The following is a 25,983-nucleotide window of genomic DNA, read 5'->3' on the forward strand; positions in this document are numbered from 1 at the left end:
TTATACGTAAATTTTGGTCATTGATTTTAAGGATAAAACAAAAATTCCTGGTGATTATAGCATTGTCCTAATCATGTGCTGAAATTTAATTAAAATTTCCTTCATTGAGAGGTTTTACGCTGAATAAATAATTACAGTAACAACGACAACACAAAAATAGACATATATATCACCTAACTTACAATGGTCTAGTCCTATCGGCAAATTGAAAGCGCGCCACCTATCGGTTGAAGTTAATTACTGCAGAAAGTGCGTTGGAGCAGCGCTCAGTGTGGACCTGGTAAGTACACGTACATGTACATTGTCAGGATTGTACGTTACAGTTTTCAACATAATATCAAATTAATGCAGAATGGTTTATGAACCCCTTCGTAATAGTTTCGTCCTATTTTTTTTTAAACCGTTGTCGAATGTTACAGTTACTAGGCCTACACTGATAACGATCATGATGATTGCCACACCCTACTAAAAGTAGTACTAGGCCTACGTACATGTACATCATACATGTGTCCATGGAGGAATTACTCCATGATGTATCACAATGCCCAAGCTTGACTGACATGACTGAGCTGACACGGCTGAGGGAGTGAGAGTGACTCAGTGAGATTAGGATGGGTTACTGTTACTTTGAGAACTCAATGTCACTACTCCGTCATGAAATATGATGGAGTAGTGACTTTGAGTTCTTGAAGTAGGTTACTGCAGCAATTCGAAATAAAGATTGCTCATTCACCTTCCTGACTGTCCTGACCTTCCCGACATGCCTGAATTATCCTATCCTTTCTGTTGTTGACTCATAAAATTTTGTTTGTGGTTCAAGTTATTCCCACTATGATAGCTCTTAAAATCTGCGTGCACACCGTGTGCCAGCGGAGATGGTGTCTCTATTGAAGTATCGAGAAAGTTTCTATGATGGCCTCAAGCACTTTGTTCATGAATAAGGATAAAGAATGATTTTGTTTTCACAGGAAAAAAGAAAGCCTCATTTTTTTCTAAGAGATGGAAAAATTGCAGTGCGTCACCCTACTCTTACACATATTAATCCGGCAAGGAACATGAGGAATGACTTTATTTTTTTCATCAGAACTTTTTACCCCAATCTTAAATGCAGCAACAACTTTGACATTCATCTTATTATTTAAATTGGTGTTTTGCCTCGGGAATAGTAAATTTTTTTGTCTTGATGGACTCATTGTTTTATCATTGTCTAAAACAATTGTTTAAATACATGTCTTCTTTCTGAGTTTTAATTTTTGAGTTATAACCATCTCTTTAGACCTGAACTATTTTATTCAAAATTAATGTTAGAAATCTTTTACAAATTTTTCAAATTGTATAAGAAAACAAAAAAATTGCTACAGTAATGTTGACATAATTATTCCCTATTTATTGTCCCACACTAGGGTAAAAGTACGATTGATACCAGTCTATTGTAATGGAGATTGGGGGCACGCTTTACGCACACAAAAACTTTTTCAGCGCAGAAGCCCTTTTGACTCCAAAAAAAAACGTGGGCACTTTCACAGTTAAAATGTGCCTTTAGACATGTTAGACACCATTGGCCATTTGGGAATTGACATGTACTGTATGGAAGCCCAACAATGGATATCCAAGGGCAGGGCCGCATTAGAAATAACTTAGAGATAGACGGAAGGTAATGAGAGACACGGTGAATGAACATTTATAAATTTCAGAAAAACTACAACTTTTATTAACTGTATCAAAACTTCCAAAAACTTGCAAATTTTTTCACTCTGTATTAATACATGTAGAACTTATCCTCGGGCCATAAGTTATTGATAACCTGGATGAATATTGCGGATTGGGAACTCACTCGCAATGCAAAATTCAACATTACCAATACCGCAATAATAGAGTTACATGTACCATGATAATATAGGAACCGTGTACACACATGTACATGTATGTAGGCCTACTGACCACTAGGAAAGAATGTTGCAGTGCATGCTGGCACACATCTACAGCTGTCATTGCCTTCACTCTTTTCATCTCAATAGGCCTACTTCCAGGACTAGAAAGTTTTTACAGTTGCAAAAGTATCATTGCAGAAATGCTGAAAAGCCACGAAATGGAATCTGAGACTAAGAAAAGCATTGTTCAATTCCAGACTTACATGTACATGTGCATTTGTAGCATGTAGGAAGTACTCTTACTGCATACTTACCAATACATGTACAGTCTTTTCCGTCCTCCATGCATAGGCCTACATGTACAATTGTACATGTAGGCTATGTAGACCATGAAGTTTTACGTTGCGTTTACCTAGCATGTTAGGTCGCTCTACTTTAGCCTGGATTTTGAATATTCATTGTAAAGAAATGCCTCACAGGTCTCAAAAGACTATAAGCAATTAATACAGTAGCTGGAGAGTAGATTTGGAGAAGACTGAGAAGACAAGCAGAAAAGTGGTCTCACATGTACATGTACTGTACTTCACCCTGCCATACCTTTAATGTTTATTTTGCCATCTTATGAGCATTTTTGTGCCTTTTGATTTTGCATGTTGTGAAAAAGAGTCATTTCATATTCAGCATTTTCGTAATAAAAGTGTCATGTACATGTAATTTCAGGAGACTTACAAGTTCACATACATGTACACCATACATGTACACTGTACAGTACATGGTACAGTACACATACATGTACATGTACACGTACTTTGCTAAGGATTACTGAAAGAGCCAAAATCGTCATTATGTTGGACATTTTCCTGGCTTTAATTTTGTTTTGTGATATGTGACAGGGGCCTCAAGTGTTAAAAGACGGTGTTCGTTTTTTTTCTTTGCTCATGCAGGAATGCTTGCTGATGTACCATACATGCCATATGTACCACTGTTCCTGGATTATGATAGTGTCGCCCAAGGAATAAAAGCTGTGACACAGGAACTTTGATGGTCAAACAAAACACATCGACATTGGAATACATACATGTACTTGTATTTTTCCCTTGTGTGAACTCAGCCTTCGCCAGCATGGGTTGTAAAGTGTCATGTGCTTGCATTCTGTCACTGACTGCAAAGGTGGCATGCATTTTTGTTCTCATACTTCAATCTACTTTGCTGGATTACGTCATTGTGCAGTGGGACACCAGTGCATCAGATGTAGGACGATACATATGGATAGCCTTTGATGCACTCATTGTGATCTTCTGGATCATTGCCATGATAATGTCGCACCGATTTTTCCACAACCCAAACCAGCAGAAAGTGCCCACTGAGGGGTACACAGGAAAGCAGCTTATCATACTCGCCCTGAAGGAGCTCCCGTTCGCTTATGTCTCATGGCTTTTCTACGCCATCGTCCTTGTTGCGAAGATCAATGCCATATTTACTGCAAAATTCGCCGAGGCACTTACGTCAAGCACGGAGTCACTGCGATCGAACACTTCGCTGAAGATCATTCTGTCCTTGGCTGGTGTTATCTTTGCCCTGATGGCATACGCCCACCACAATGAAGCCCACAACTCCAAATACAAGCTCCTGATTGAGAAGATAGGCACAGCTGCCAGTATTGACCTCCTGGATGTCATCATGCTGCTGGACATTCTCTTTGTCAACGTCAGTCGTGTGTTGGTGACATTCACTCTGGACCGAACCATCCGGACCTTTGCCTCCATCTGCATCCTGCTGCCTGTGTTACCACTTGTTGCCCTGCGGGTCATCTCCTCCAGCGGCACGGCCAAGACTGACAAGGTCTTCCCCATGGTGATGGTGCTCAACTCTGCCCTCTACCTCTTCCTGGTCAACATCCCACTGCTGATCATCCGGATGTTCCTGTGGGTGCATCACGACGTGGACGTCACCACATTCCTGACCAAAAACGTCTTGGCCATCTGCAAGGGATGCCTTGACATCTATCGTGAGCTGGTAGCCTGGAGGCGGGAGGTAGCCAAGGAGAAGAAGGGGAACAATGATGAAGTTCAGATGGAACCAGTTGTTCGTGTGTGACAAAGCAACATGTACAGGTATATTTATGTGTACCTGTACATGTATGTAACGTGTACAGTGTACATGTACATGTGGGAGCAGGCTCGAGATCATATTATTGGCTCCGTGGGACTTCAGACGCAGATGCGTTCTCAGCCTTGTACATGAGACATGTTTATGTATACGAGGTACATGTACGGTACATTTGGTAAAGTGAGAGTGATGGTACTGGATCACTTGTCATGCAAACTGCCATACACACGCCTACATTTGAGATATACAAGCAGGCCTGCAGTGTATAATTTTGTTTCAAAATTCCAATGTACACGTACATGTGTGTTATTTTACTGTAGTCTGAACAGAAATTTCAATGTATATATTCAATCAGCAGTTCTGAAAGCAAAATTTCATTTTACAACAGACAAAAAGCAAGAAAAAAGGCAAAATTTTATTTTCCAGTACTGTTTTTGTTCACCGAGTTACCTTTGAACCTGAAATTAAATGTTGACTCATGCATGTACATATGTACGTGTACATAACTTATATTTAATTAATGCAATTGCTTGTGGTAGTTAAGATGTCTGACAAGTTCTAATGCATCAGTTGGCAATATTTACTTGTCACCATCACAAAAATAAATAGGTCTCGCTGACCGACTGTAAGACTGACTATTAAGAACAAATAACGATTTTATGTACATACATGTAGGTGGAATACTAGTAGCCTGCTGTACATTCACTGTATGTATTCCTTTCAGCACTGATGGCAACTTTTTGGGCTAAGTGCGTCCACTTAAGTCTTATAAAGGCCTCCATGTACGTGTATGTACCAACAGCCATCACATGTAAGCATCTATGTCCATGTACCGGTACATGTATGTATTTGGCATGTTTGGTGTGATTGATCAATCTTGGACATGGAATCTCCAATTTTACTTTTTTTTCTTTTTACAATACATGTACACTTTGGTTAACTAAATTTTAACAGAAATGCAATTGGCTGATGGTGGAATTACAAGTGTCAACAAATCTTGCAATGAGATCAATGGATCAGACAAAGATCGGAAAGGATTAACGACAGCAGTGATTGACCAATCACACCCAACGCATATTGTACATACCCGCCTTAGGTGAACCATGCAGACTCATTATGGCAACATGAGTACATGTATATTGTACTAGCATATACCATGATGTGTGCGGTAGCAGTACATGTACATGTACCTTTTCAAAAAGTGATACTACAATGTACATGTACACAGTAGCTCTACATGTACCGGTAAGTGTGCATATCAGTGCAAATGTACTTATTATAAATGTACTTATTAGAAATGATGAAGTATACCGATACAGTGAAAAGTCCTGCAAATTGTGCAAAGCCATATATACATGTACATGCATGTACAGTATGTTGCATTTCAGTTTAATAGCCCATTTTTATACAAGGAAATGCTGACGGTATTGAGGACATTTATTGACAGTTACACTGTAAAGGCTGCAAATAGTACTTGAATTGCCTTTCGATTTTTTATGCAATTTTTATGTAAGACATACTGTACATGTACATGTACACATTATTAAAGAGGTTTGTTTGTGTTCATTGAGCTGAAATTTTTAACCACCCCCATTGTGTACATGTGGTTTACTTGATCAGTTGATAAAGGTATTCAGTATGCTGTAAACTTCATTGATAAAAGGGAATAAACCTGAAAACTACATGTGTATGTATGTATGTATAATGCGTAGTGGGTGAACATGTACATGTACTAACATGTAAGTTCCTGTTTTAGCCTTTGCTCTTCTACATGTTCATGTATGCCCTTCAAAATTCTTTGTACCTGTGTGGTGTTTTTTGATCAGGAGTTCAGCTTATAATGCTAGTGAAAGTTGTACATGTACTGTGTACATACATGTACATGTACAGTGGTGTCCCATACTTAAAAAACTAGAGTCTCCATTATGCACATGTACAGTGTAATTATGATATTTACATGTACAGTGTACATGTAATTAATCCCCTCTTGTGGCGTCACCCTATTCAGAAAAGTGTCTTACTCTTGAGAATGTACAGTTACCTGCAAATGTAACTGGACATTCTTGGAAAAACTGACATCAAAATTGACTTGAAAGACACAGGAAATGCAGTTGTGACATTGAATTATTACGGCAAACACAGTGAGAGAAGCTCTTATTACATGTACATGTAAGTACATGCATTCAGATGTTCAATGATGGTCTCTCTGAATTTCTAGATTTGACTTGACTGTTGTGATTACTCTGTATTCTTTATTAAAAGTGGAACATGTTTTTCATTGCTTTTATGTTTTTAATGAGTATTGGTCATTTTTCACATGACACTTCTTCCATTTTATTTTATCATTTTACATATGTACGTGTACATGTACATGTACTTATTCATATTTATACGTTAATTGTAATGTATAATTTTGTTTATTTTACAAAATGTACTTACATATACATGTACATTTTGTTCATATTATAAAATGTACTTACATGTACATTGTACATGTGTTTGGGTGTATTTCTTTTTAAATTTTGCTTTTCAAGCTGATTTGGTTAAACCTCAGTTTTAATTCTTACTCTGTTATTAAACAATTTTTAAAGTAACTCTTGACAGTAATATTTTTATTGTAACATCATATTACATGTACATGTACTTATTCATCTAAATTTATACTGTACGTTAATTGTAATGTACACTGTACATGTATTTAATTTTTCTTCATTTTACAAAATGTACTTATGTACATGTATTTACAGTGTTTGTACATGTACAATGCATGTACCGTATACCTGTACATGTACACAAATACTTGTGTAATCTTCGCATGAACTTTGCTCGCTGTAATTACTGTAAGTAGTATGGTATAGTGTAAACATTCGATCTGAAAATACATGTTTGGTATATGGAGAACTTCCATTCAACCAAAGGTGACTCGGCATCATATTTATTGAGCTCGATCAACACATCACTCATACATGTAGTTGTGCATCATTTGTAATTTGTTGTGTGGTAGTAAATTTACATGATGTACATGTACATGTAATGTAACTATCGATATTGCACCTGTGATTTGAATTCTTTCAGCTTAGTGGACTGTTACAGCAAAATCAGGGAGCTAGATGTAATCCCATTCTGGCTCTGTACATGTACGCTCTGTATGGTCTGTACACAAAAGCAAGAGGTTAATTGACCAGTGTGCAGAGTCCATGTACATGGACTGTTTATGCATGCATTTTGGTTTAATAAGCCTATCTTGTTGGTGTAGCAGGACAAAGACGGTATCAAAGGAGCGAAAGGTACATGTACAGGTATGCACAGTGAATGATTTCACGCACTGTTTTTTACAGCAAATGCACAGTTGTATGTTCATCATGCTCATGCAACTTTGCCCACTTGGGGCATACTCTATATGTACTGGTCTTGTGCAAAAAGGACATTTGCTGACCAGGGGTAAGGGTCATTTGTAGCAAAGGGAAGAGGAACAGTTAAGGAAAGTAATGTAGGCCTACTATGTACCGGGTACAGTTAATAAGAGGTTCAACTTGGCTAATTACATGTATGTGTACCTTGTTTTAAACACATGCAACGGGAACCTTGTATTATCAGGAATGAAATGAATGAATAGAGAATTGGGACTTAAAAATTTCGTTGTTACAAGAAAAATCTTTTATTAACAGTTCTCTTATTAATGAGCAAGGCTCGATGATGAGAATTATAGGAATGTGTACACAATAAATGTGAATTGCAGAGCTGTTAAAAATGTACATGTTGACCCAGCCAGTTGGTACAAAAGGTACGTGTACATGTATATGTTCATGTATGTATGCAGATACATGGACTAGCTGTACATATATTTCTTATTTCAGAATCCCTGGTTCTAATCTGCCATGGCACTGTGTACACACTTCACTAATGGAATGACAGTGATGGCCAAAAGTAGCTCTGTCCTGCTGTTGATTATCCAGTCTGCCTTTTTAGATGTCATCATCCTGAAGCTCGATGAGTCGGTGCCAGAGCAGAGTTTGTACATGTGGCCAGTTGTGGACAGCATAGTGGCATTGTCGTGGATATCTGCCATGGTCGTGTCGTACTTGTACTTCTCCAGGCCCCCAGAACTGGAGGTCCGAGGCTGGAAGCAAGTGTTGAGAGTTGTTATGCGAGAGCTGTCATTTGCTTACATCTACTGGCTGGTGTACTCAGCGGTTCTCGTGGCCAAGATCCAGAGGCTGTTTGAATTCAGGAGGGAGCTCATCGCCCCGCATCCAACGAGAACCCTGCATCCATCCAGCACCCCCCATCCACCATGCCCCATCTGCTCGGCGACTACCTTCAAGATTGTTTTGTCCCTGGCTGGGATCATGTTTCCCCTCCTAGCCTACAGCCGGGACGAGGTGGGCCACACTGAGAAGTACAAGTCCCTGCTGAGGCACCTGGGCACGTCGGCCAGCCTTGACATCCTGGACTCTGTCATGGTCCTGGACATTCTCTTCACCGTCTATGACAATCACTCGCTTGAACCTGCCATGGAGAATGCCATCAACACCTTCTCCTCCCTGTGCCTCTTGCTTCCCATCGTACCGCTTCTTGCACTCCGCATTGCCTCTAGTGTCATTGAGTCCAGAAACAGCAAGCTCTTTGACTTGGCCCTGGTAACCAACTCCATCCTGTACCTTGTCTTAGTGAACCTGCCGCTACTCTGCATCCGACTTGTATTGTGGGCACGGCGGGACATAGATATCTCAACATTCCTCATCAAGAATCTGATGGGCATCATCAAGGGAGTCATGGACATTTACCAGGAGATTAAGATGATCAGGGCATGGAACAGTGACCAAGGTGCGGTCAATACCACCCCCAGAGACAATCCTGTAACAGAGATGCCACTTGGGGATAAAAGGTTATTGATAAACGATGATGTGGACTACCAGTTCATCTGAACAAAGAATCGATATCTCATTTGACGGTTCGGCAATTCAGAAAATTGCAAATTGTATAAACGCCTTTAATTTACCTCCAATCTGACATGGAAATGCACTTATAAAACTACTGTTATTCAATCCTCACAGATCACGATTTGATAACATTATTCTAAGACTTCTCCAGCTCGCTTAACCTCTTGATGTGGGTAATTTAAATCAAGTAGAAATACTGGAACACTTCTAAGTGAGGAAAAACCCTCTAAAACAACAGACAAATCCAAACCACTGACTAGAAATACAGTACACGTACATGTACCGTCTCACTGGTGAAGAAGCAATGGGCTAGTGGGGAGTTTCCCTTGTGCACGCATCCATATTGTGTATGCAAAGACCTTGTACATGTATTCCAGCCATGATTTCAGAAGTTGGTTCACTTGCCTATCACATGAAGTTGTGTGTGCAGAGTCTTTCCTCACCAAAGGGACATGTACGAATTCTGCTGTGTAAAACCATGCGATCTGTTGTTCCACATGAAAATAATCAAATAAGTGTTAGTCCTTGCTGTGTGTACTGGTAAGTGCAATGTTGGGTCAGTCAGACAAATACATGTACATGCCAATACCATGGGCTCTAGTAGACGACTTCATGCATTATCCACCCCAAGTAGAAGTGCGCCTTCACCGGCAAAGGAGAAATGGGCTAGTAGGAAAATGTGCATGAGCCCAGTGCACACACATATAGACTGCACATTCCAAGATACATTGCTTCCCTCGGCGCACCCTGTGCAGAATGTGCATAAACCAGCCCGCTCATGCATTAAGTTCCCACAAAACGACTGCCGTTTTATGTAAAAACACGTCCTCTCTTGCTACCGCTCAGTGTGGATCAACAGTAAAGACCCCAGATGGCATAAACCGGAGGGTGCATCTGTATTTATAACAAAGAATTAGCCTGGCATTCCTGAGAATGTGTGACTGACTTCCACTGTGACAGACTTTCTACAGCGAAGCAAGGGTCAGTCTCGGGAAGTGAAAATGTTGAAATGAATTGGAGGATGCTCCGCAAAGCAAGGATTTAAGAAACTCACATTGAACTGTAATGTTCTCATGTAAAGTCAACACAACAGTCTCCACCACTGTTTATCAATCATGAAATAACCACCTGATGGGACTTAAAGATCAGCAGGCTTTCCACTTACATGTACACAGAGGACGCAGGATGGTGCTACAGTATTTGAAAAATGTTTAAAAATACACGTTGACAGAACTCATACGGTATGCATCTTCAGTACTCCTTTTAGCTCAAAACGCAACTTCTACACTCCACTTGACAGTGACTTTTTTGCTTTGAATTTCTGGTAGATACATGTAAGTTGAAACAACACACAAGAGTGCTTAATCCTGAAATCTTTGGTTGCAGTCTAAGATGTGCATCTCAAAGGCCAAAAAAAAATGCAAGGGGAAAATTGGGTAAAATGTTGACGAAACTGATCAGGAGCTGCACTGTTTCATATTCACTGGTCATGCTTTCTTAGACACACAATTCAAACTATATCGTTTTATTTACATGCCATTTACAACATTAAGCCTAGGTTGCATCTTACATGTAGTATGAACTTTCAACAGTTTCATTTACCTGTACAAATGGTACATGGACAAATAAATGTTTCACTCCATGCAATCAGTATTATAAATCATTCCATTTCATTGTAAGCCAGTTTGCAGTGCGTTAGGCAGTGATACCAAACATTGATAGTTGTTGGATACTAGAAAAATGTTTAGTAGTACAGAGCCACCATGTTATTTAAGCACTAGACTTGAACATAATGGACTTGATGTCTATAATCGTTTTGTTTCACCGTTAACGATAAAGTGTACAGTGGTTTTCCATGCTTGCCTCTTGTTACTTTAACTGCTGGTCTGATAAATCACTGGGAAACTCGGCACATCGAAGAGCAACTGTTTGATTCGAAACGCCAAAGTACCGTAATTGTTTCATTTTTGTTTTCTGTTGTGCTACAGGCAACATTTGTTGTTGCCAATGTCATTCAGCAATTCAATTGAGGTCAGTGACCTTCTCAAGTTCAATTAATTAAACTCTGAGTGGCGTCAGAATTCTCTAACAATATTCTTGCTGGGATTTCACAAACAACTTGACGTACATACATTCTAAACCTACAGTTGTGTGACCATCAAACCGCTGACTAAACTGCCTTTGTAAGATTAGCAACCAAACATACCAAATGCAACAACTTACAAAAAGTATCGTTTCAGCACAGATTTCACAAGCGATTGCAACATGCACTCATCAAAGACTCGTGTACCTGTATGTACCTTCATGCACAATACATGTACATCTGTTTACAATAGATCTAAAGGGTCATACAATGTATTGGTTACATGTACATATGCTGAAACTCATTCTCGAGACATATATTTGTTGTTATAGCTTGGGTATAACCGCACTTGCACATCTGTTAGCTGGAGACTTTTGCGTAGTTTATTGCATTACTACATGTATGAACAATAATTAGGCTGAACAAAAAAATGACATTTTCACCAGTGATCTCTGGCACACTGAATTGGTACTCTAGCAACTGAGCTCTCAAGCAGCGTTGTGTCCCTATTTTTAAAGCGCCACCCCAACGGTGGTGAAAAAAAAATTGGGAATACAGTTTAATATACTCACATGGTATCTATGTAATAAGTTGTAAAGTGGCACTGTGACTTCTGAATAAATAGTAATAATGCGATAAACATATGGACCAATTCTGCTGGTTTTCAAAAACTTTCATATTTGTACCGTTGGTGGCACCAGGCAGAACTACTTTTTTGATGACGTACATGTACCACCATGGAAATGAGCACCGTGAGCTGCCAGCCTAGCCTGACACTTTTTCAGAATAAAATAACAACATAAAAAACATTGAAGACATCTGTCCTTCACTCTGAACCTACCAAGCCATATTTATCAAATGATCTTTGTCTCCTTCATCGCCACGTTCACCAGAGGTGGCCCATCGTCAGCTCGATTGGGATCCCGGAGGTGCTCCGGGGCACAATGGGTTCAAAGCAGTAAGTCTCTGCGCCTCGTACTTGGGACAGTGTATAACTGTAACTACACACGTGTTACTATACTATGTGTAATTATGTGCACTGACATGACTGTGCCCACTCAGTGCGTACATGCACCAGCTGGAGAACCGTTTTCATGGTGCTACGTCGACAAAATCCTGGAAAGGCCGAATTCATGAGATGTAAATGAAGCGATGACGACACGCTCCTTTCATGAAAGCTAGCCATGGCACTCGGCAGAAACGGGTCTTCAAAGTGATTCTTTTAAACCAAAAATATTGGGTTTATGTGGCATAGATACATATAATGGGATCCAAGTAAACGAAGGCCAGATTTCTTATTTTCTTCCACCGTTGAGGTTTCTCTTTAAATGTCTTCTGGGCGAAAGTTCAATCACTGACCAATTATAATTAATCAAGAGGTCAGGTCTGCCTGGCAGCCAAGCCTGTGCACAAATTTATCTTCGGTACTTGTCACAAATCAACCACCAGTGGACTAAGGGTCACCAGTGGAACTTGGCCAGTAAGTGAGGAACTGTTCTAGGGACTGTACCAAATAAATGTGCTTAACAGCTACACAAATCATTTGACATAATGCAAGAACATGTACATGTTATGACAGACTTATGCAGCTCAGGAAAGCTGCTGATGGTACATGTACATCATTTTCTTCAGTAGTCTCAAGCAGCCAATTCATTTGCCTCTTTCAGTTTGGCATTTGTATAGTGTACATGTACAGTATACCTGTAAATTGTATAAAAGATAATGAACAGTAATTTGAACTTTCTTCTTGACAGAAGAATAGTGCTAAATTACTGATGCATCAAAACCTTCCAAGAAACAATTCATATACATCCTAGTGAAATGTAACCAAGAACTGTCATATATTTGTGGCTACGGTACACTATGCTTTCAACCTTTGCAAAGCCATCTGCACCGTTGTATCTCAAGGGGGTGTGAAGTGTAAATTACTTGTGTCAAATTTACAATATTTAAAGTGAGCTTTAGAACACTGATATGCTGTATGTCTTCATTAAGCGTGGTAAGTGAAATCTCGGTTAACACAAATTGATGCCTTGCTGCGACTATCACTCAAATGATTTGTTCATGTACAAAAGCCTATACCGAGTATACTATATTAAATATTTCCTTAAGAAAGTGACCATAAACAGTGAATCACATGTTAAAAATGTAGCAGAAAAAATAGACACCTGGCTGACATGTCTGATAAAGAGACACTTCAGGTTTCTGTACTTTTGATGAATCAAGTTGTGAACGTTGTCAGTATGGGTAAAACATTTCATCAGAAAGTCACTTAAGTTTACAAGGAAATCAGCACTTTTGGTACAAGGAAACTTACATGAATCGAGATCACAGATGAGTGTAAGAACTACCTTGCTGAAGCCAAAGATATTTGACAGGTTATTTTTGTTAGCTTTTGTTGATATGAGCAGGAAGATTCTAGATTTAGAGTTCGGACTGTGTAAGATTCAGCAGTCTCCAAGCTGGAATTCAGCAGAGTCCCCTCCAAGTAACTACGGTAGTTGGTTTTCACAGACAGATAGCAATTACTGGTTTTTCAATTAGCCATAGGATGGCTTCATTTTAGACGTGGTCTTTTCACTACTATGCATGTACAATGCAGGCTCCCACAGTAGGTTCTACTGTTGGCTTGCTGCGTAGCGTTCATCGAGCAGCCACTTGCAGATGAAGCAAATAGCCGTCATGCCTGTTATTCATTAGGAGACTTGTGCGTCCATCAAAACATGACTTTACTGAACTCAACTGAGCAGAGATATGGACACAGATGGGCTTGCATCAGATCAGAGGCATCTCCCGCTCCTGCGAGGCCTCCTTGAAGCCTGGCTGCACCGCTGACCTGGTCAGACCCCAAAACATCTCTGGCTTCAGTTTGCGCTTGGCGGCTGTGAACTTCCAGCCCATGTGACCATCGCAGTGTCGGCATTGCAGGATGGTCCACGCATAGCTGGGAGAGACACAAATCAAAGCAAAGCCCAAATTAGCTTGATATGAAGGCTAATCCGGGAGGATCACAAATTGGGACAATGGCTTCCCTAAAAGAGAAGCAGAAATTTTTTTTTTAAATAGTGAGAGAAAGGTGGTTTTGGGGTCAATTTCATATCCTGCCAAGTGTGTAAAAATCCCAAAAATGTGCCCTCACCCCTCAGAAAGGCCACAAAAGGTTATGGGTGCCGCAAAAAAAGGAAACCCATCTTTAAATGCAAATTATCAGAATCTGGGTAGTACAGGTATTTCCCAAAAAGGTATGTTTGCCGGGGAAATCCAGACTGTCCTCTATCTTGTTTAGATATGGGTTTCCTTTTTTCCTTTCAAACTCAGGGCCCCTAAAATAAGTCCCTCCCCCCACAGAAAACAAATTTTGGTTTTGGCTGCACATACGTACAGTTCCTTTACAACTCTTACCAGTGCTGACAGTATGCGAGAAAGGAAAAAGTGAGGATATGTCAGGGGTTTCTATCACTTTCTGACCAAAAACTAAAAATGTGGGCCAACAACTATATGTGTGTCTCAATGCAGCAGTTGACAAAGTTAACAAAGTCAAATTTCAAACAAATTCACTGAAGTGTTTCCATTTGACTGCACTAGCTGTCACCAGGGACTCTGGCCGTGCTGTGAGTGCTTATCACAGCTTTATGAGAAGTACATGTGTGAGCTTCAGAAAAGAGCAAGACCCAAGACCACATTCAGAACGGCTCTGTTAAAACATAAACTCCATTACTTTGAGACTAAACTTTCGACATGGGATTATGCACCAACAAACTCACCCAGGAAACCAGCTATTTTCCTGTGATGGTCTCCCGACCAGATTCAGGTTGTGAGCGCGGTATAGGGTCAGGGTGTCATGTACATAACCTGCTGGGTTCACATAGGCCGCCATTGGACCATCAAGAGACATGCTGCAGGTACAATCAGAGTTACATGCCATAATACTCCCAGTATTACTGACGGTCATCTAGACAACAAATGTAGTGTGGTCTGAAAGTGAGAATATTCATTTTCTTCGCACAGTCTTTCAATGATCAATTAGTTACATCATTTTCCACAACATTGCTCTGCACAGGTAAATACCTAATCTTAAAGTTAGTAAGAAACGCAATTCAAATAGAAGCCACAATTTGAAAACATTATTGTTATTGAATGTGTAACATTAACCACTTTGTGCCGGGGCATTTTTCAATGTTGATGATGCTGGGCCGGCATGACTATCATTTTTTCCATTTTCAAAATCCTTCAAAAATTCATCATTCCATTTAAAGGTCGTTTATAGCCGCACAAAGTAATCTTTAGGCACTACTCTAAGTTGACAGGTAACCTTCATTGACGCCCGAGTATTTCAGCCAGGCCTGCAGCCTTGTAAACATGGTAAACAGAGCCCAGATTGTGCGGTGTTATTCAACTGTCTTTTGTTCACGAACCTGGCTCAGTGCACTGCTGACCTCTTTTCAATAGGGGCCAGATTAGCGTGCAGCGGTGCTGTGTGGCTCATCGCTGCGGTGGTGGAGCGCTTTTGTCCCCGGTGGTAATCTGCTTGCTCTCAATGCCCCAAACCCCGGTAAACGGTTTCAAAACAACGCTGGATTATTGCTACTTTTGAGAGTGAAAAATGCCGGTAATGCCCAGCAACCTGGTCTTACGTTCGGAGTATGGTCTTTTGTTACAGGGCCCTGTTTCCTTTGTCCGAGTTCGGAGACCCCGGCCACACATATAAACCATACGGCTCCGATTTTGGAGTCCCCGGCTGGTAGTGGTTAAAGTGTTATTGAATATATCTTTATAGTGCATTATATTTGATACTTTTAAAAAAGATTCATCTTGTAATACACTGTTATTTGTAATTGAACCACTATAGCTTGTTAATCGAGGAAATATGTTATTTGAAACAAGGTGAAACCTAATGAATATACTGGTACACGGAAACTTCTTACATTACCTTGGCTAGATTCTAGTTGTCTGCTTCACTAATGATGAGTCGGAAGTGCTGTGCAGTTCATTCTGCCTCGATCTTTCAACATCCACCAGGAAGCTGGAGGATTTTGTAGGACTTGGGAATGTTCCAAGCAAATGTGTCTTGTAAATAAACTTATAAGTGGGACTCACCTGAAAACGTCACTCTTGTTTGCAATATCCAGACCACATCTGGTACAGTTCAGCATTGTACACTGCATCAAACACAATACAAACCAGAAATAAATAGAAGAAACTTTGCACTCTGACAAATTCAAGGCATTTGGTATTGTTAAACTTGACATTCTTTTGATGGATCAGGCAGCACAGTGGAAGTGTACAATGAGTAAGATGCAACAGTCTTGCATGAATTATGAAATCTCTGAGTCAGATATTTTTAGAGATTCATTTGTAAATACCCCGGTGAACCTACCCAGTAGCAGGAATTTGACAATGGATCAGTGAAATTCATCCATCCAGAAAAAATTATGCATAAAAAAAACCCTGGGCCAAAGAATGTGAGATCCTCAATTGAAAATGTATTTTTCGAAGCCTACATGAAGCTAAACACAACAGAAAACACAGTATTCCAAAATACACCTATTTACAATGACTTGTAAAGACATTTTTGAAAATGAAGAAATGCTATTTTGTATACGGAAATATGATATAATAATAATAATATTTATAAAGCGCATTTTTCCGAAGGTTACAATGCACTGTGAAAAAAGCAACTGCAGGAAAGTAAACCAGGTGCAAGACAAAATTAGTGGGAGCAAATGACCCAAACCTAGAGTGGAAACAGATGAGATTTCAGTTTACATTTGAACTGTTGCAGGGAGTTGCAGTTACGAATACTAAGAGGTAAGAGGTCTCACATTTACTGCATGGTGCACAGGTTGGGGAAATCATTGATAAAAACAGCTTAAAGCAATGAAGATGCAACTTAAAAAATTATCAGACTAGAAAAATCTTTGGCAAAATACCAAACACATAAACTATGTACATTATTTTCTTGCTCCCATACATTTGTATTGTATTCAACCAAACAAGAGTATCTGATATGGGTTCAACTGAACGGATCAGGATATTATCTACCGCACCTTGCGCAGTGTGTCCAGCTCAAGCCGTAGCCTCTGCACCGGGCAGTTGATCTCCAATAGCTTCAGCCGTTGTGTGTCGTTCAGTGGTAGGTTACTTGCCACCCAGAAGGAGAAACCTGCAATCAGTGTGCGTCATGGACCCAATGAAGTCCCTTTGAGGTTTTGTCTTCTGTCAACTGAATCTCATTTGACTTGATACCATTTTAAGACATTTCAAAACAGAATAGGTCAAGTTTAGGACTTATGTGCAGTGCTGTGACAAGATGTGGGCATAAAAGTATTACAGGCCCTGAGCTGGACCAAGAGAGGGTGCAATTTTCCTAGCAACGAAGGCTCCTTTGGTAGTGACTGCATATCACTGGTTCACGAACGACTATGAAACTCAAGCGTTACAGCCGCATCGCTACCAACAAAATGAACACTACCAACCAACATAGCTCTATTCAACCGATGAGGGGGTGCTTCTGCTCGGAGGTTGGGGCAGATTGGAAATGAGAAAGCTGACTTCAATGGGGCCGATGTCATGAAACTGTTCAGCACAAAACTTGTTAGGCACAGGAAATAACTTAAGAGCAAAAACTAGTGATGCCTTTTGAGCTCAAACACATTCAACTGCAAACGCTACGAAGGCGAACATCAGCAAAGAGGGGAGGGAACACCACATTAAATCTGGTAACCACGGTAATGCTGGTCATTTGCAACGTCCCCAGTCAGTAAGCCTTGTAACTAGTATGGAGCCACTGTTTTGTGACAGTCACTCTCTTCAAAATCCAACATCACTTTCCGCAATCGAAAGGGGCAATGGATATGTCCAGTGAAACATGGCTGCACTAGTCTTTAGTGATAAATCATGCATCAGGGCTGTACATATCTACCAGAAGGATTGGATGGCAGGGTGTGGAATTTGACCGAGTCCTCGTACCAACTCCTCAGCTCAGCTTTGATGTGAAGCATCAGAACTTCCTGTTGATTAAAGACATTCAACATTTTCACAAGGTGCAACGCTGGCAATCGGATCTTACTCAGGTGACAGTAACTGAACCCAAAGCAAAGTATTGAATGAGAAACAATGTTTGCTTGTTTTCTTTAAAATGCCATGGCTTAATCAGGAGGATCTGGAGTTTGCCAAGGTTTTGGAATGAAAACCCAAAATATTAGTTCCGGTTACATGGGCGAGTGGGGAGGGGGGGTGCACAGTGGGTTAACAAAGTCCCAGTCCACCTATGGCACTGAAACGTTTAGAGTTCTGTTCCAAAAAGGCTTTGATTTATGTTTTTAATATCTGGTTTCAAAGACCCATAGATAACACCTGCAATTTCTACTATATGACCAATGAAGAAATAAAGGAGACCCCATCCACCCCTTTCACCAACCAAAAGACTTTTGAGACTTTTTGTGATCTTATTACTTTTCTATCAATTCGTTATAGTTTCAGGGACAAATGAGTCAGTTAGTCATTACAGTGATTAACAGTGATGGACAAAATAGCACACTTCATAACCCTGAAATAGTGGAACTTCCACTGTTCAGATTTTCATTTGCGTTTTACAGCTATCACTACCCGTAAGAAGCTTACGGCAGACAGTTCGATTTTACATGGATCACTTTAAAGTGTAAAAATAAGCTGAAAGCAAAGAATTGTCCAACATCACAAATACTGACTTCAGCCTGGTTTTAGGATGCTGGGTCACAAATGTTTGTGTAATATTCACCCTCAAGTTGACAGGTGATTTTAATGGTAAAATTTCATTGATAACTTTTGGGTGCATGTGCCTTGTTGGGACCAAGTTAAACATCACTTTTCCATTTTAAATACTACATGTAACTTTAACAAACTGCTTGAACATCAACCAATCAAGACTGTTTCTGCACTCAGAATCAATGCACTCGGAGCCTAATCTCCTCACACCTCTTGAGGTCTCAGAAAAGGTTCAAACTACACATACAACACAGATGCTAAAGGCTCAGTGACCTTGAATGGTAAAACTGTTCCCTCCAACACTGGTACTCCTGTCAAAACTCCCATACCAGTGGCCAGTCAACAAAACTAGCATCACCCCTGCTTTTTTAGTCATCTGGGTAGCCCTTGCTATACCCAAGCGCCAAAATTGGACACAGATTCACATGCTGGCCGCTAAGTATCGTTTTCCCCATGCATGTATTGGTATGAACAAATGTACATGTAGCTCAGTTCAACCCAAGAACCATGTCCAGAGGAATTGTTCCTGTGAAAAGTGTCAGCAAAAGCTTAACTTTTACAGTCCTCTGTCCACCAACAGGTAAAGAATTGAGGACTTTTAGGGTTAATGAGTGGAAATGGACATGCATTCAACTACACAAAGGCATAGCATGCAAACATGAACATTACAATGCACAGGGGTGTTCTTATATATGCAGTACAGGTCAGAATTTTAGCCGACATGCAAATATGCTTAGCGTGTCAGCCTGTATCGAGTCAAAAAGACACGAAAGGAGTTAACCGCAAACACAAAACACCTGCATACCAGAGAACAACAACACCGCAATCTGATCTGCCAAGTATAAACATACACACGCTACACGCACACCCCAGAACTGCCAGGCCTTTGTTGACTGGAGCAGTCATTTTCCTAGTTTCTCACGACGGAAAGTATTCAGTTTGACTGCAACTCAAGTTACATGTATCTTCAAATTCCATGGAAATGTTGCCAGTAGTTTAACTTGTATGCAGCAGGCATCACAAAATCATTTTCGAAGATAAAGCATTTTGTTTGGCCAATTTTTCAACCAAGACAATTGTATCTAGCAGTTTTTATGACAAAACATTTCCTAAATTAGAGAAAACTATTTTGTAAGAAATCTACAAAATATAAACGGGGTTTGACCTTGCCGGTCCGCTAGCCAAATTTTAGTCAAGACAGCCCCCACGGTGACGATTCTAGCATACACATAGATTGTAGCCGTACTTGGGCTCAGTGTGTTCAAAATCACGAGAATATAAATTTGATGTGGGGTGGAATTTTTCCCATCAGTTTTCAACCTTTGCACTGGAAAACCCACCTAAAAAATCACGCTGATTGTGACAATATTAGGACCAAACTAAACGGCAAAGATCACACCGAAATGAAAGGAAGTCGGGTCTGCACTAGCGACGTGCATGCACCGGCTGCACACAACTGACAGAGTAGCACCCACGTGAACTTCATAAATGTGCATGTTGGATGATGTGAAAGGGCTGTAGCTTTGCAGTTGGTGGTGCTGTATTAAAATAAATATGCAATAAAATTGTTTTGATTTATGATTGGTGGTTGTGATGAAAGTTCTGGGGTGGTTGTAGTTCCGTGATTGCTTGGTCGCGGCATGGTCGCGGCACATGTTGCAGCAAATGAAAAAGTCAAGTTAAAATTTACGCAAGTTCAGTGGGTATTTTTTTAAATTTACTGGAATCGTGAGACATGAACTAAATTTCCATAAAATAAAAATACTTCATTGTAAAATCAGCTTGTTATAATAGTTCTGGCTGAGGAATGGATTTCTTTTGTGTTTATTGTTTATCTGCAAAAAAAGTTTCTCAGGCAATCGGGAATTGTTTACAACCGATTTAGCATTAGAACCAGCAGGAAAAGTATTGTCGTCACTCCAATTGATCCCGTGAGTTTAAAATTTTAAGTTTACGTTTGGGAGAAAGTTTTGTAGTAGCTAAACACACACAGTGGACTACTGGCCAGTTTAACTGAAATTTGACATTTTCCAGATGTAATCCGACTGAACAACTTTCGCGATCCAAAACTAAAAGAAAATGTCTGTGATAATGAAACACATTTCGATACTTCAAGACAGTCATCTTGCCTGCCAGGCGCTACATGTACGTAATTTCACTTATTCAGTGCACTGCTGGCCATACAGTGTACGTGTACATGTACAATGAACATGTACTGTACATGTATGTACAGTGTACATGCATACACGAAGCTGGAGCAACGGCTCTGCGTGACACATTGTCAGTCACCTTTGCAGTCTGTGGTCAAAAGCCGTGCCGAGAAAATGAGGTCTGGGGTCAGGCTTATCGTGCATTGGACCAGCAATGCACGGTAAAAACTGCAAAGTGTGCATTGAACAGCGTGTCAGGTTCACTGATGGTGTTAGCGTGTCGGCTAAAATTCTGACCTGTACTGTATACGCCTGATACACATGCAGTGCCATGTGTGTGAAACTTTCAGTTTGGACTCAGCAGCCTCTGGGCAGATTAAGCTTCCCAAGATTTTCAGGGCAAGTAGAGCAAATTTCCCGGGCTCTCTTCCTGACTGAGGTTCTGTGTACATGTATGTGAATGTCCTTCATCAATGGATAAGTCACACAGAATAGTAGCATTACATAAAGCCAGGAAACACAACAAAAACTAGTCCAGGCAGCCGACTAAGGTTAACGACATGAATTGGGACTGACCGCATCATACATCTCATAGACCCAGGGAGGCAGCCAGGTCCAGTTAGCTGCGCCCAGATGCCTCTTCCTCCTCTCCCGCAGCCAAGCTGCATCCTTTTCTGGGCCACTGGGCTGCTGCAGCTGCAGGGGTATAGGCCTCAGTCGGTTCCGGGAGGACAGCTGGGCACCCTCTAGGGCTCCGGGCAACTCAGGCTCGGTGATGATGCGGACAGTGCCGACGACGATCCTATCGGAAATGAAGATGTGCAAATGACATTGAGATGAAGATGCTTTTAACTACATTCAACTACTTTAACTTACCGTTACCAACAGTTATACATTTAGGCAAAAATATTTACCTTTGAAATAATGGATAACTTTCGATAGGTGTACAGCCAAATGCCACAAATACTGATTTGCAAAAGTCATTTCATCAGCAGCTGTACCACATCCCTACCACAACCTCACATTTTCAACACTCACAATCCACACCCATGGAGCGATGTTTGTTACATGTACCCCATCAGGCCATGCACTGCTGCAAAGTTGAAGATCAAAACGCGCTCCACCTCCACAGCCTTCTTATGCTTTCTAAGTGGGATAACCTCAGATGGAGGTGAGTCAACACAAGCACTTCACATTTCAGCTGATTCATTGTGCTGTGTATTTGGATAGCCAGATCATGGGTACAGGTCTTCCTGAGCAAAGTGGTTGAAGTTCTGACAGGATGATGTAGAAACAAAACCATGGTGTTTGATTACCCATAGTTCACTTGCAATAAAATCACGGTAGCTGAACCTTTTAACAGCCGTAATAAGTTCACAAAGAGTTTTGTTCACTGACTAATCTTTACTCCAAACCCTACTTATTGCCGATGATGATATTGGTCCTGGTTTGAAGCAACACCTGACCAGCACAGAAGAGATAGGCTGGTGGGAATCACTTCCTTTGGATGCCCAGGGCACACAGAGACCATGCGACTTGGGCCCAAATGCTCATTTCATTCCAACCAAACACACATAAACCTAAGAAAGCATTCAGCAAGTTCCTGACGGCTTGGATCAGATAAGACCTTGAGAACCTGTGGTGATATATTTGCCATGGCTGTTGGGTAGAAGATGTTTCCTTGACTTATTAAAGACGCAATATGCAAATCTCACTACGTACCTAAGCATAAGCTTAAACATCTAAATAATTTATAAGAGTACATGTATATCAGGGTCGTCCTCACAGGTAAACGTCATATGTGTGAACAATTGCAGAAAGATGACAAAAATGCTACATGTACATCGCACCCATCGGTTTGCCGCCTTGTATCCATGACTTGGAACCTCTGTCTTCCCATTGCCTTCACCCTCATCGTCTCCACGCCGCTGTCTTCCTCTTCCTTGGCACTGAAGATTTCAGCCGTTGTTCCAATGGCTGACATGCTCCCCTCCACACCAGTCCTCATGTCATGACTAACCATCAAGACAGAAAGAAAAGGGGTCTTGTAGAAAGTGTTTCATAACTCTACAGTCATGACAGTGCCTTAAACATCCTAACTATTCGATCAGCCTTGGCCTTCTGGGGTATTTTGGCTATTTAGAAACCCTGCCAGATGACTCAGTCTGTCTAAACTTTGGCTTGCCTACATAATGTATTTAGATACAGGTACAACAGGTCAACTCTCCCCCAAGGCCAAACAGCACAAGATCCAATGTTGATATTGTTCAATGGGAGCAGCTCTCATTATCTCAATACAGCTATGTGTAGTGTGTTAGGCAGCTGTTGACTGCCCAGTGAAGCAAAGCATGCATACACCTGCTGCAGTATGTTGGGTCTCTCAGGGTTAGGGTTAGGATTAGGCCAGTTTGATACATGTACATGTAACTGCTAATGTGCATATTACACCAGTAGATGGGTACAGTGTACCTTTGAGTATCATGTACCATTCCAAATGTCCTGTTGTTCTGTATGACGTGTTTCATCATGGAGATGATCCTCTGATTGAAGAGATGGAGGGGCAGTGTTTGGCCAGGCAACAAGATGACCCCTGGAAGGTGCAGGAGGGGCAGCGAGATGAAAGTGTCTTCATCAAGGACTGTCCGACCACTGTATTCCTCCAGGTCAGAGCCAAGGTACTGCATGTACATGTAGGAAGAATGAGAGAGATCAGAATGAAGTACACAATGTACACATGCATGCATTTCAGTGATGTGGCATTACATGTACATTACAGTACTGTGGTGTTACACTGTACATGTTCATGTACTAAACGTTAGATCTAACAGTACTGTGTATGTAATACTCCCCTACATACCGGTACATGTTACATCTGCTGTAATTAGGTACATGTATTTAATTCAGCCACTGCAAACTTTCAGCTCAAAAATCTAAATGTGTATGGGCCACGGGCAAAATTCTACGTGTAATTATCCAGTACAAACACAATGTTGTAGTTCTTCCCATTTTTTTACTACCACTACTATTGGCAAAGAAGACCATTAAATTCCAATGATGCAAGTAATTTACATGTACTGCACTTTTGAGTGGTTCTCAGCTGGAATTTTCATAATGCTCAGCAGGATGACAACAGTCCCTAAACTGCGCCAATCCCACACAAAAATACAAACTTTCTTTAACTTTCTTTAGTGACCAGTTTTAACGTTTGATGCCAAAACTACCGTAAAAATGGCAAAAATTGGCCCTTTCAGGGCTTGTTCAATTTATTCTACTATTCTGGCTAAACCAACGGTATGTGGATTAGAAATTGAGAACTTAGCGTAATGTTGCTATTATCTAACACACGTTACATTTGATCATACTTAATAAGTATACTAAAGGTATTCTCACACTATACGGTATATTGTATCTCTGGTGCTTTCAGAAAAAACAACTAGCTAAATAGTCCAGGAAGCAAAGAAAATTAAATAATTAACTACAGTACCAACAAGGGGGATAGGGATGGGGATGGAGATGGGGGTGGGGATGGGGGTGGTGGGAAGTGCAACAAAACATCAAACAGCTGTCCAACTTAACCCTTACAGCCTAAACTTACAGAGTGGGCAGTTGGAAGTGAGGGGTCATAGGTTATCTTGGTAGGGCGTTTCTCTACTCGATCATGGTCCCGTCTGCTTCTGATACGCAGGTGAAGACGACGCAAAAAACCTACATGAAGATGATCCTCCTCTTCTGTGAAATGGTCATCAAATTGACACAGAAAAAGACAACAAAATTACTCATTTAAATGCTGCACATATAAATGTACATGTACACACACACATCAAACATATTTATACTTTTAGATTTTACACTGACAATAAACCAGAATAAATTATCAACAATGTATACTAACCAAAATAATGTTATAAGATTTAATTCAGGGTTGGCAATTTTTTTATCACTTTATATCAGATTATTTTTTTTCCTTAATCAAGATTAGTTACTATAAGGGTGTACATGTAGTCTTCTACAGGTACATTGTACCGGTCCCTTCCAAAGCAAACACACATTTCTGCATATTTTGTAGCAAAACAAAACAACAATGAGTGGTTTAACCCTAACACTCCTCAATCCTTCACCTGTTGGAGGACTGAGGAGTGTTAAGATTAATTAAAAACCACTTTTATCTTTGAACTTCACAGATGATACCGGTCCATGTATCTGCATCTACAAAATATTCAAGAAAGGTCACCTTTAAATGTTGAGACTTGTACTTGCGTAGGCCTATGTCATTAATAACTTGATTAGGCCCGAGTGATGTCTAAGCTATATAGCTATGGTATTATAGGCAGGATAGGCATGATACATGTACATGATGTAGGCCTCTCTGATGGACATTCGGAACGTGTGGAAAAACTACGCTTAACACAGAACTGAATGACGATCCTGAAAACCTTCTTCTTCCGGAGAATCGGCCTCTTCTTGATCTCCCATGCTATTCCCACTTTCCTCCTCGCTCAACTCTTCTTCGAGTTCATGTACCGGTAACAACTGCTCCTCATCTTCGTCCATGTCGTCGGCCATGTCTGGTGTTTACATACGGAGCTCTGAAAGTGCCATCTGACATGTTGACATCCTGACATTGTTTCTCGGGATAACGACATGCACGATACATGCAAGATGTTCACAACTTGAGGTAATTTATTGCGAGATGACAACACCGTAAAAGTTGGATGGCGACATCCTGGGATAATTTATCATAGAAAGACGACATCGTATAAACAATTGGATGACGACATCCTGAAATAGTTTATCATGGAAAAACGACATTGTAAAAGGGTAGACATCACACTTGCTGGATGTCGTCGTCACGGAATGAATTATCTAAGGATGTCGTCATCCCATGATAAATAATCTCAGGATATCAACGTCTTGTCTTTATTATGTCGTCATCCCAAGAAAAAATATGTCAAGATCTCGACAAGTTGGATGGCACTTTTAGAGCTCCGTATTTACAGGTTTACATTGCGTGATTTCTCGCGCGATTAAAATTTGTGACGGTATTTTAAGTCACGTGATCAAGACTGACCAATAACGCTAAA

The 25,983-nt window shown here is 40.5% G+C and overlaps 3 protein-coding genes across 4 annotated transcripts; 2 read left to right on the plus strand and 1 right to left on the minus strand.

The window, feature by feature from the left end:
- Window positions 1-226: 226 nt before the first annotated feature.
- On the plus strand, window positions 227-7,735 carry LOC110985627 (uncharacterized). 2 transcript variants are annotated; one of them, XM_022246774.2, is made up of 2 exons: window positions 227-280; window positions 2,816-7,735. In XM_022246774.2, the coding sequence occupies exon 2, from the start codon at window positions 2,913-2,915 to the stop codon at window positions 3,966-3,968; it is 1,056 nt and encodes a 351-aa protein (XP_022102466.2). In that variant the 5' UTR covers window positions 227-280; window positions 2,816-2,912; the 3' UTR covers window positions 3,969-7,735. The 2 variants fall into 2 exon arrangements, with proteins under 2 accessions (XP_022102466.2, XP_022102467.2); XM_022246775.2 differs by lacking the exon at window positions 227-280 and adding an exon at window positions 292-312.
- A 107-nt stretch (window positions 7,736-7,842) lies between these two features.
- Window positions 7,843-10,779, plus strand: LOC110985629 (uncharacterized). Its single transcript, XM_087135557.1, has one exon. The coding sequence runs from the start codon at window positions 7,859-7,861 to the stop codon at window positions 8,906-8,908; it is 1,050 nt and encodes a 349-aa protein (XP_086991683.1). The 5' UTR covers window positions 7,843-7,858; the 3' UTR covers window positions 8,909-10,779.
- On the minus strand, window positions 10,433-25,495 carry LOC110985628 (protein cereblon-like). Its single transcript, XM_022246776.2, has 10 exons — window positions 25,336-25,495; window positions 24,498-24,631; window positions 23,372-23,580; window positions 22,753-22,917; window positions 21,479-21,704; window positions 17,929-18,016; window positions 17,054-17,169; window positions 16,104-16,165; window positions 14,771-14,902; window positions 10,433-13,950 (listed from the first exon to the last, which is right to left on the minus strand). Exons 1-10 carry the CDS (start codon window positions 25,463-25,465, stop codon window positions 13,782-13,784), a joined length of 1,431 nt encoding a protein of 476 aa, XP_022102468.2. The 5' UTR covers window positions 25,466-25,495; the 3' UTR covers window positions 10,433-13,781.
- Between the last annotated feature and the right edge of the window lie 488 nt (window positions 25,496-25,983).

The sequence above is a fragment of the Acanthaster planci genome, linkage group LG04 (genome assembly GCF_054643075.1).
Source record: "Acanthaster planci isolate LZ-2023a linkage group LG04, COTS_SCS, whole genome shotgun sequence".
Lineage (NCBI taxonomy): Eukaryota > Metazoa > Echinodermata > Asteroidea > Valvatida > Acanthasteridae > Acanthaster > Acanthaster planci.

What these genes read in the sequence shown, in the direction of transcription:
- LOC110985627 (XM_022246774.2), top strand. Translation starts at nt 2,913, where the DNA reads ATGGTCAAACAAAACACATCGACATTGGAATACATACATGTACTTGTA.
- LOC110985629 (XM_087135557.1), top strand. Translation starts at nt 7,859, where the DNA reads ATGGCACTGTGTACACACTTCACTAATGGAATGACAGTGATGGCCAAA.
- LOC110985628 (XM_022246776.2), bottom strand. Translation starts at nt 25,465, where the DNA reads ATGGCCGACGACATGGACGAAGATGAGGAGCAGTTGTTACCGGTACAT. An exon ending in ACAAGGCGGCAAACCGATGG is followed by an intron (nt 21,705 to 22,752) that starts GTGCGATGTACA and finishes CATTTCCGATAG; the next exon opens with GATCGTCGTCGGCACTGTCC. An exon ending in AACAAGAGTGACGTTTTCAG is followed by an intron (nt 14,903 to 16,103) that starts GTGAGTCCCACT and finishes TTGTACCTGCAG; the next exon opens with CATGTCTCTTGATGGTCCAA.